The sequence below is a fragment of the Erythrolamprus reginae genome, chromosome 6 (genome assembly GCF_031021105.1).
Source record: "Erythrolamprus reginae isolate rEryReg1 chromosome 6, rEryReg1.hap1, whole genome shotgun sequence".
NCBI classification, from domain to species: domain Eukaryota; kingdom Metazoa; phylum Chordata; class Lepidosauria; order Squamata; family Dipsadidae; genus Erythrolamprus; species Erythrolamprus reginae.
Window position 1 is genome coordinate 5,688,029 of NC_091955.1, and position 12,032 is coordinate 5,700,060.

At 38.7% G+C, this 12,032-nt stretch overlaps 1 protein-coding gene across 1 annotated transcript in view; it reads left to right on the forward strand.

The window, feature by feature from the left end:
* LAMB1 (laminin subunit beta 1) overlaps nt 1-12,032 on the forward strand; it is an 87,375-nt gene that overhangs the window by 37,025 nt on the left and 38,318 nt on the right. The window contains exons 15-20 of the mRNA XM_070755150.1: nt 995-1,122; nt 2,301-2,421; nt 4,288-4,492; nt 6,426-6,569; nt 8,062-8,293; nt 9,551-9,714. Of these exons, the coding sequence (XP_070611251.1) occupies nt 995-1,122; nt 2,301-2,421; nt 4,288-4,492; nt 6,426-6,569; nt 8,062-8,293; nt 9,551-9,714 (994 nt within the window). The remainder of the gene's footprint in view (nt 1-994; nt 1,123-2,300; nt 2,422-4,287; nt 4,493-6,425; nt 6,570-8,061; nt 8,294-9,550; nt 9,715-12,032) is intronic.

The following is a 12,032-nucleotide window of genomic DNA, read 5'->3' on the forward strand; positions in this document are numbered from 1 at the left end:
AATCACCCACTCCTTTGATTGGTTCAAAGTCTCCCAACAGTTTTTCTTGGCTGGTGCCTTCAACACTAGACCAAACAGGCTATATGTGGCTTGTGTATCGATGGCAATTTCATGATATGCATGACGATTCTCACAGTCGTCCCCCTGCCTTCAATTACTCTTGCTCCAAAACAAGGTTGCATAGAAATTATGTATGGTTCATCTAGTCTTAATTCCTCCCGTAGACGATCCTGATGGATCCTGATGTTAGCAAAAGCTTCAGAAGAGAAGGATTTAGGGGTAGTGATTTCTGACAGTCTCAAAATGAGTGAGCAGTGTGGTCGGGTGGTAGGAAAAGCAAGTAGGATGCTTGGCTGCATAGCTAGAGGTATAACAAGCAGGAAGAGGGAGATTGTGATCCCCTTATATAGAGCGTTGGTGAGACCACATTTGGAATACTGTGTTCAGTTCTGGAGGCCTCACCTACAAAAAGATATTGACCAAATTGAACGGGTCCAAAGACGGGCTACAAGAATGGTGGAAGGTCTTAAGCATAAAACGTATCAGGAAAGACTTCATGGACTCAATCTGTATAGTCTGGAGGACAGAAGGAAAAGTGGGGACATGATTGAAACATTTAAATATGTTAAAGGGTTAAATAAGGTTCAGGAGGGAAGTGTTTTTAATAGGAAAGTGAACCCAAGAACAAGGGGACACAATCTGAAGTTAGTTGGGGGAAAGATCAAAAGCAACGTGAGAAAATATTATTTCACTGAAAGAGTAGTAGATCCTTGGAACAAACTTCCAGCAGACGTGGTTGGTAAGTCCACAGTAACTGAATTTAAACATGCCTGGGATAAACATATTGTAAGATAAAATACAGGAAATAGTATAAGGTCAGACTAGATGGACCATGAGGTCTTTTTCTGCATTCAGTCTTCTATGTTTCTATGTTTCTGTGATATGCACAGGTTGTATTTGGAGTTTTGAACTTAACGGGGATCATTTTTCCTAGTTACCAGATCACTGGGAGAAAGCTACCATCAGTGTATATCGCCCGGGCCAAATTCCTCCGAGTAGTAGATGCGGCAATACGGTTCCTGACGATGACAACCAAGAGACATCCTTATCTCCTGGTTCCAGGTGAGTGTTAGCAGCAGATTCGGACAATGAGGAAAGAACATGGGCTAGTCCTGGAGCCTGGGGAAGGCTCGGACACGTGCTCTACATCCGAGGCAGAGAGGGGACCAGGGCAGTCTGACAGTTATCAGCTGCCTTTGGAGTTAGACATCAGTGAGGCAGAAGAACAGCTGGAGCCTGTTCCCAGTGCGCATATGCGCAGAGCTGCCAGACAAAGGGAACAGCTAAGGAGCAAGGGTTAATTTGGGAGTAAGGCCACAAGTGGACGGTGCATGGCCCTTCCCTTAGGGAATAAAAGAGGAGGAAAAGGGGAGGGGAGTTTGCAGGAGAAAATGAGATCGCTTAATTGGTTCTCTCAGAGACGCCTTGCCAAGTTTTGAAGATATCGGCCTACCAGCTCTCCAAGGTCTGTGACTATGAATTCACCCTTGAAACACTTTACTGGATGTGAATGGGATACTGTAGTGGGTTGCTACTGGTATGGTAGGGGATTGCACAATTTGCACGCGACTGCTACGGTGCCAGTCCTATGGGCCCCGCCCTCTTTTTTCTTCCATTATATATATATAGATAGAATTGTCGGCTATCAATAAAATTAACTACCTTAGAAATGGCCCTGGGTTGGGCCGAGAGGCAAATAAGGAGCTGTGATGTTCCTTCAATACACCAGGGTGATTCGACACAAAAATATGTAACCCTTCCCTGGTGCAGAGCTGAAGGGATTGGATACTGTAGCCTAGAGGATAATTCTCTGCCTTACAAGGCAAAGGTTGCAGGTTCAAGTCCCAGAGGGTATGGCTAGCTGATGAGGCCAAAATAAGGCCGAAATATATCTATCCTAGTCTCCCTTAATTTTTAAATTCAGCAAAAAAACATGTGACACATATATAAATAATATTAAAATAATATTATATTTTAAATCTTGTGACGGGATGCGTGAGCGTGTGAGATTTCGGTGTTTTTTTTGTTTCTACGCATGCGCGGAAGTAAAAAAAGATTTGCATGTGGAATAAAAGGAACAGTGGGGGGAAGGAAATCTCATGTGTATAAAATAAAGGGAACAATAAACAGAACCTAACTCAGGGTCATCTAACCAACAGTCTCAAGAAGTGCTTTTGAATGTATGCTGTGGGATCTGCCACATGGTTTTTCCTTCATGGATATCCTATTTTCTAACACAGGTACGCAGTCCTTCCACGTCCCATATGCTTTGAAAAGGGCCTGAATTACACGGTTCGATTGGAGCTGCCGCATTACTCCTCAAACTCGGAGGTGGAAAATCCATACACACTCATTGATTCAGTAAGTAGATGGTAACATCAGTCCTTTAGTTGCTACGCACCCACAGGAGGAGGAGGAGGAGGAGGGTAGGGAAGAAGGGGAAGAAGAAGAACAAGTAGAAGGAGGAGGAGGAGGACGGTAGGGGGGAAGAAGAAGAAGAGGAAGAGGAAGAAGAAGAAGAAGAAGAAGAAGAAGAAGAAGAAGAAGAAGAAGAAGAAGAACAGGAAGAAGAAGAAGAAGAAGAGGAGGAGGAGGAGGAGAAAGAAGAGGAGGAAGAGGAAGAAAAAGAGGAGGAGGAAGAGGAGGAGGAGGAAAAGAAGGAGGGGAAAGGGAAGAAGAAGAGGAGGAGGAAGAAGAAGACAAAGAGGAGGAGGAGGAGGGGGGAAAGGGAAGAAGAAGAGACAGAGGAGAAAGAGGAGGAGGACTGTGGGGTCCCTAGTGTTCTCTCAGCTTGGACGTAGACATTTCACTAGCCAAACTAGTAACATCATCTACACTAGAAGGAGTGGGGTGCTCAAATGAGAGCAAACCTCACACCCTTCCTTGTAGCACTGATGTCATTACCTAATTGGGTAATGAAACATCCTCAAGACAACCCTGAGAGCACCAAAGACCTCCATGGAATAAGCTGCCTCGTTACTTTAAGAGCTAGGCTGCAATTAGCCATAAAAGGGAGACAGATGTGTTGCTCTCCGTTCTGTTGCATTGCATTGTATTGTTGGTTGTTGCTGTATATATGCTGGTTAGTATTGATGCTATAGTGCTGAGTGCTAAGTTATTGATGTACTCTAAGATATAGCTGTGTGCTTAATAATCTTGTGTGTTGATAATAGAATATATTCTGCTCTGTGCTGATACTGCTGTATGCTAATAAGAGAATATACTATATTGCTGTGTGCTAAATGGTATATGTACTTCCTGTGTGCTAATAAGAGAATATACTATATTGCTTTGTGCTAAATGGTATATGTATTTGCTGTGTGCTTATAAGAGAATGTACTATATTGCTGTGTGCTAAATGGCATATGTATTTGCTGTGTGCTAATAAGAGAATATACTATATTGCTGTGTGCTAAATGGTATATGTATTTGCTGTGTGCTAATAAGAGAATATACTATATTGCTTTGTGCTAAATGGTATATGTATTTGCTGTGTGCTAATAAGAGAATATATTATATTGCTGTGTGCTAAATGGCATATGTATTTGCTGTGTGCTAATAAGAGAATATACTATATTGCTGTGTGCTAAATGGTATATGTACTTGCTGTGTGCTAATAAGAGAATATACTATATTGCTGTGTGCTAAATGGTGTATGTATTTGCTGTGTGCTAATAGGAGAATATACTATATTGCTGTGTGCTAAATGGTATATGTACGTGCTGTGTGCTAATAAGAGAATATACTATATTGCTGTGTGCTAAATGGTATATGTATTTGCTGTGTGCTAATAAGAGAATATACTATATTGCTGTGTGCTAAATGGTATATGTACTTGCTGTATGCTAATAAGAGAATATACTATATTGCTGTGTGCTAAATGGTATATGTACTTGCTGTGTGCTAATAGGAGAATATACTATATTGCTGTGTGCTAAATATTGTTCTATGTACTTGCTGTGTGCTAAATGGTATTGCTGTATGCTAAACAAAGGTCTATGGATTGCATTATAGTTAGTGTGTAATATTAATATTACTGTATACCTTGTAAATAATACCTTTATTATGTTGGTATGTGTTATTGACTGAACAACCACCACTACCACATATGCTCTGTTTGAAAGTAGGTATTCTAACATTGGTTACCCCATGTGGGATGCCAACAACGACATTTGGATAGTCCGTCTTAAAATATAGTAACACGTCTTGGTTAACGTCAATTTGCAGCTGGTTCTCATGCCGTATTGCAAGTCCCTGGACCTTTTCACAGTTGGAGGCAGAGGTGACGACATCACGACTAACAGCGCATGGGAAACCTTTCAGAGATATCGCTGCTTGGAGAACAGCAGGAGCGTGGTCAAAACCCCCATGACTGACGTTTGCAGGAACATAATTTTTAGCATCTCGGCCCTGCTGCATGAAACCGCCTTGGGTAAGTAGGTTGAGAATAGGGAGGCCTCCAAACTAGGCCATTTTGAAACCTTGTTGACTTCAATTCCCAGAATTCCCCCATGCTGGCTGGAGAATTCCGGGAGTTGAAGTCCACAAGGTGTTCTGTCTTAGTGCTGAGCCCCAATAATCAGATCCACACCAATTGTCTAACTAATAAAAGGATTTAATATTTGTTGTGGTTGGCTCGCATCCATCTCCTTTGATCATGGAGTTTGAAAAGAATCAACCAAGTCCATCTGGGTATCATAGGCCAGTATGTTTACCAGATGTTGTGGTTGGCTTCAGGCCAACTCCTATGACTGCTGATTTTGACTCAGAGGAGTGGGAGCCATCTGATCACAGAAGACCCGTTTGGCTGGAGGAGGAATCAGACAGTGAAACAGAAGGAGAAAGGAATGAGGAAGGGGTTGGAGAGGCAGAGAGGGAAATGGAGCCAGCCAGATCTCCAGCTAAAGTTTCATCTGAATCCTATTTTCAATGTTCAGGTCAGGAGAATGCTGGGACACCAAGAGCAGCTGTGCAAACACAGAAACAGATTCTAGGTCACAGGTGTTAAGAATTAATGATGCTGCTGCAGCCTTGAAAAAGGGGAGGTTTGCAGATGACAGTGTGGGAGTTTATCCGTTCAGTTTTTGGGAGAGACTTTGATGAATTGTGGTTTCATGTTTGCTGTGGATATTTTTGGACATTCTGACATTTAAGGCAGTGAGTTATTTGGCTGACGTAAGCCAGAAAGGCTTCTGTACTGACTTGAGTGATTACCTCTGACCTGTTGAACTCTTAAACTGAAATTGTTCTGAAACTCCGTGGCTTGCAACCTTCTGAATATAATATATAATATTTATTTTTACAAGCTTCTGTGTGTGTGTGTTTGTGTGTGTGTGTGTGTGTGTGTGTTTGATTAATTACTTCATTTCTGGGTGACCCATAGCCAGGCAGAACACCAGAAGAATAAAAAAGTGAGAATGAGGGAGAGTTAGGGCCTGGGGAACCCCTGGAGACTGCAGAACCCCCAGCTGTGGACCCAATATTAGATGCTAGGGCAGTGATGGCAAACCTTTTTTGATTTGTGTGCCAAAAGGAAGGTATGTGCATGTGCTAGAATGCTCACATGTGTTCACACCCATTCCCTCCCCCACACACATGCGCAACCCCATGCTGCCCCTGCGCATGTGCACAATCTCCCCCATCCCCGCGCACGTTCACAGGCCTCACAGAAGTCTGGGACGGTGAAAAAAATGGGCAAACAGGCAAACCGGAAGTTCAGAAAAATGGGCTTCTGGTTCGCTTGTTGTGTGGTTTTTTGCACTCCGGAGCCTTTAGGGAAGAAAAACAGCACAACGGGGAAACCGGAGGTCTGTTTTCTGCACTCTGTGGCTTCCCTGAAGCCTCCAGAGGGTGAAATGGCCTTCCCCAAAGCCAAACATTAATGGGCTAGTGCATCTCACTAAAGCCTACGACAGTGAAAAATCCCTGTAGTGTGAAAAACAGCCCAACAGGAAAACCGGAAATTCAGAAAAATGGATTTCCGGTTTGCCCGTTGTGCTGTTTTTTGCACTTTAGCCCTTTAGGAAGCTTCCCTGAAGCCTTTGGAGGATGAAACAGCCTTTCCCAAGGTTGAAAATCAGCTGGCTAGTGCACGGATGCGTGCTGGAGCTGACATAGAGCAACGGCTCATGTGCCATCCTTTATGGCGCTGCGTGCCACCTGTGGCATGCGTTTCATAGGTTCACCATCACGGATCTAGGGTGTTAGCTATTCCTGCCAGTTTAATATCGTTGGAAAGTCCCTTGGAAAGATGTACACCAATGGAGTGAATGAGCGAAGGAAAGAATAAATGAATGAATGAATGAATGAATGAATGAATGACTTGTTCTAAATATCTTTCTTTCTCTCTCTCTTTTTTTTTTTAGCTTGCCAGTGTGACCCCCAAGGTTCACTGAGTTCAGTCTGTGATCCCAATGGAGGCCATTGTCAATGTCGTCCAAATGTTGTTGGCCGAAGATGCGATAAATGCGCCCCGGGCAATTTTGGCTTTGGACCCACTGGATGTAAACGTAAGTTCTGTCTTCCTTCTGAAGATCCCGTTACTGCTCTGAAATGTCCCCTTAGTCTACTACGTCTATAAAAACCCTTGTGAACTGAGCTAAAAAAGATAATTTTCCAGCAAGCCTTGGGTCGTTGAGCAATATCATCTAGCTCCAGCCAAGATGAATGAATGTTTTTATAAGGGGTTTTAACCGTTCTTATATTGTTTTTATTTGTTATACAATGTCCAGAGTCTGGAAGGAGTTGGGTGGCCTATAGATTAAAAAATTAAATTAAATTATAAATTATAAATTATAAATTATAAATTATAAATTATAAATTATAAATTATAAATTATAAATTATAAATTATAAATTATAAATTATAAATTATAAATTATAAATTATAAATTATAAATTATAAATTATAAATTATAAATTATAAATTATAAATTATAAATTATAAATTATAAATTATAAATTATAAATTATAAATTATAAATTATAAATTATTATAAATTATAAATTATAAATTATAAATTATAAATTATAAATTATAAATTATAAATTATAAATTATAAATTATAAATTATAAATTATAAATTATAAATTATAAATTATAAATTATAAATTATAAATTATAAATTATAAATTATAAATTATAAATTATAAATTATAAATTATAAATTATAAATTATAAAATTAAATTATAAATTAAATTAAATTATAAATTAAATTAAATCATAAATTAAATCATAAATTAAATTAAATTAAATTAAATTAAATTAAATCATAAATTAAATCATAAATTAAATCATAAATTAAATTAAATTAAATTAAATTAAATTAAATTAAATTAAATTAAATTAAATTAAATTAAATTAAATTAAATTAAATTAAATTAAATTAAATTAAATTAAATTAAATTAAATTAAATTAAATTAAATTAAATTAAATTAAATTAAATTAAATTAAATTAAATTAAATTAAATTAAATTAAATTAAATTAAATTAAATTAAATTAAATTAAATTAAATTAAATTAAATTATTAAATTAAATTAAATTATTAAATTAAATTAATGGGGTCCTTGGTGCTGTCATGGCGGTGCCCATAGGACTGTCATCAGAGCGGTTGCGCACAAATTACACAATCTGGCAGCCGCTACACTGCATTGTCCACTACTGCACCAGTAGCAACCCACTACTAGCCCCATAATCCTCCTCCTCTCCCTTCTTTCTTGTCCCCCCTCCAGTCCACAACCCTCCCTCCTTGTAGCCTGCCTGTTGATGCTACCTAGTTGGTTAATAAAACACCAACTAGTAAACCAATAATTTCTGAGCATCAAGGACCCCATAATTCAATCCTGAGCTACAAATATTCTCTTCTACTAATGAGACAAATTTTTCTAACACTGGTCATTAACTCATGGAGATTTAAAAAACCACAAGTGAGTTGATTGCGGGTTGTGTTGACTTTCCATTTCATGCAAATATCTCTGTGTTGTTGTTGTTGTATTTTAGCCTGCGAGTGTCACGCCCAAGCTTCCGTAAACGCCTTCTGCCACCCGGAGACTGGGCAGTGTCACTGTTTCCATGGAATCTATGGCCGCCAGTGTGACCAATGTTTGCCCGGATATTGGGGGTTCCCGAGCTGTCAGGCGTGCCAGTGCAATGGTCACTCAGACGAGTGCCATCCGTACAGCGGGCAGTGCTTGAATTGTCGGGATCACACCTCGGGATCCAATTGTGAGAGGTATGGCTTCTTTTGGGGGCACATAGAGAACTTGGATTTTCTCTTTAAAACCCAGGAAGGAAAGAAAAAAATTAAAAAATAAAATGCTATTCATATCATATCTTAATCTAATTATAACAATGTCAATATACGTAGGAGGAAGGGTTGTTGTTAGAAATTTTAAAATGTATTGGCTACACAATTGAACCAGAAAAATGGGAAAAATTATGGATTAACAATTGGCAGATGACAAGATCGACCGCATTCAAGGAAAACCAATTAAAAATGTTCTACAGGTGGCACCTATCGCCAGAAAAGCTTGCAAAAATGTTCTCAAAAACCTCTCCAATATGTTGGAAGTGTAAAAAAGAAAGAGGCACGTTCTACCACCAATGGTGGACATGCACACAGGCAAAAAAAGTATTGGAATAAAATAACAAATTGGTTAAAAGAAATAGCAAATGAAGAAGTCGAAAAAAACCCAGAATTATATTTATTGGGTATTTTTAATAAAAAATAGAAAAAGAAGTAAGATACCTAGTTATACATATACTAACAGCTGCCAATATGCCCAACAGTGGAAAACAGATAAAATACCGGAAGAAAACATAATAATTAAAAAAATACTAGACTGTGCGGAGATGGACAGGCTATCCAAAAGATTAGAGGGAAAAGAAGAATCAGATTATTATAAAATGTGGGCAAAATTTATGATTTGCTAAAAGAAATAAATAAATAAAAAATTATGCAAAGCAACATGTCAAATAAAAGAATTCAAAAATTAATATTATGTAAAAGAAGTGTAATTCTCTGATCAAATATCCCCAAAAAATAGTGGGGAAACTTTCATTTCCCAAATGTTGTATATATATGTTTTTATGTATGTTTTTTTCCTTTGTCTTGTATGTCACATTTGTAAAATAAATTTAAAAAAAGAAATTTTAAAATGTATTTCCTACTCAATTCATTTCTTTCATTTCTTTCATTATACCAGTATATCATTTCTGCTTTAACAAATCAAAATCAATATAAATCGTATTGTTCCATTATTGATCACGTAACCACGGGGATACTTCAGAGGTCGTAACTTTTGAAAACAGTTGTAGGTCCCTTTTGCTCAGTGCTGTCATAACTTTTCCAAACGATCACTAAAGGGACTGTTGTAAATCAAGGATTTACATCAGAGGAAAAACACTCAAGCAGTTAATAAGTGTCTTTTCAGTCGATCAATAGACCGCCTCGTATGCCTTCTGAGAAAACTTGTCCTCTAAAATTTAGGTGCCGTGCTGGTTTTTATGGAGATCCAGTCTTGGGATCGGGTGATCACTGCCGTCCTTGTCCTTGCCCAGATGGACCCGAAAGCGGACGCCAGTTCGCCAACGGATGTTATCAAGACAGGATCACGTTACAAGTGGTGTGCATCTGTGAGAGGGGATATAAAGGTAATTTTTTATTTTTGGTCATTTAGTGACCCCGACCATAATGCCTTGTGGAGTGGAGTCCGAGTTAGTAGAGTGTTTACTGGCCGGCTGCTAACCCTGTTGCCAATGAGGAGTTATACTCAGAAGATGAATTCTCATTGTGCCCAGAGAGAGAAATATCTGCCTAGGTTCAAACTCACAGCCTCCTGGTTGTGAGGCGAAAGCTCCACCTTAGGCCGCCTCCCCACCCATATAAAGATCCAGGGAAACCTCTGGAGACTGGGAAGGGCAAAAAACGCACCTACCGGGTAGTGGAGGGCTGCAAAAATTTTTACTACCACGCTGTGGGCGTGGCTTATTTTGTGGGTGTGGCTTGCCAGCCATTATTATTATTATTATTTATTAGATTTGTATGCCGCCCCTCTCCGAAGACTCGGGGCGGCTCACAACAGTAATAGAAACAACATAACAGTGAAACAAATCTAATATTAAAATAAAACATATCTAAAACCCCAACAATTTAAAACCATACAACACATACATACCAAACATAAAATATAATAGCCATGTGACCAGGTGGGAGTGTCTTGATGATCATGTGACTGGGGGTGGCGGCCTAAAGGTCATGTGACTGGCTTAAAGGTGGCCAACTTGACGTCACTCATGTCAACGGTTTGGGTTAGGGTGCCTGGTCTCTCCTCACCTCAATGAGATACAATTTCCCTATTTACTATTACGGAACATCCAAAATATACTATTTAATTCTATGTATGTATGTATGTATGTATGCCATATGTGTACATACACTATACACAGGCACACAAAATTATACATTATCTACTATATAAAGTGTATGCACACGAGCGCACAGCTCTTCTAAAATTATACACATTCAACCTCAATTACTGTGATATGAAAAACGTACCCAGAGCCCAGCAGGGAAGCAAAGAAATAATATTAATCAAAAATTTTCTACTGCTTCTGTATACCTGACCGTACCCGTAGGAGCCCATCACTGCTAGGGGGCCCACACCAGAAGTTAGGAAATGGGGAAATGTGGGGTGCATGGAGGGGCATTGAATTATAAGTGTGGGCACGCAAGTGTGCGCGACAGTGTGCGCATGTGTGCTTTTGGCACCCAAGGGAAAACAAGTGGAATGAAGAGAGAAGGAAAGAAAGGAAGGGAGAGAGAGAGAAAGAGAGAGAGAGAGAAGATAGGAAGGAAGAGAGAGAGTGAGAGAGAGCAAGAAAGAAAGAGTGAGAGAGGAGAGAGGAAGGAAGAGAGTGAGAGAGAGTGAGAGAGAGGAAGAAAGCAAGAGACAGAGAAGAGTGGAAGGAAGAGAGAGGGAGAGAGAAATGATAGAAAAAGGGGGAGAAAGAGAAATGAGAAAATGATTGAGGCAGAGAATGACAGGAAAGAGAGAGAAACAGAGAGGGAAGTGACTCTTGATTTAAAGCATATGGTAAAAGCACTTAAATAATAACAGAGAAACCCCCCCAGCCCTCACCTGTTTTTATTAATAGTTATGTTTTTGGATTTGCTGGTTGTTTTAGTTTTAATAGTAATAGAGTTTGGTTTTGTTTTATTATTAATTTCTTTTAATAAAAAAGAAGGGATTTATTTATTTATTTATTTATACTTCTATGCCGCCCAGTCCCAAGGGGACTGCCGCTCAGACACTATACTTTTCCGCCCACCCCGAAAAAAAATTAGAGGGAACATTGTTCACCATCACTGGTATATTGTATACGTTTGTCCCCTTGGGTAAAAATAATAAAGATATAGACAAGTGAAATAATAATTTGCTGAAGGTTAAAGGCCCCATGATAGCATGAGCACAAAACTTTGGTTACACTATTAACATTAATGAGGGGTAAAAAATATGGACTACAAATTACAAATTGACAACATCTTCTACATATAAAGAAAATATCTATAAAATGTTTTACAGGTGGCATTTGCTACCTGCCCGACTCTCTAAAATGTTCCCAAACACATCCCTGAAATGTTGGAAATGCCACAAGAAAATAGGAACTTTCTACCATACATGGTGGACTTGCCCAGAAGCCAAAAAATATTGGACCAAAATTAAAAGTCTCTTAGAGCAAATAACAGACTTACCAATTCCATTAAAACCAGAGCTATATATGCTCGAAATTATCAGGCAAAAAATAGTAAAAGAAGACAGATACCTAATCATACACATAACTACCACCGCAAGAATCATATTTGCACAAAACTGGAAATCAAGTGATATTCCATCAACTTTAAATATAATAAACAAAATCTATGAAATTGCCGAAATGGACAAATTGGCAATGGAAATTCGACAAAAAGA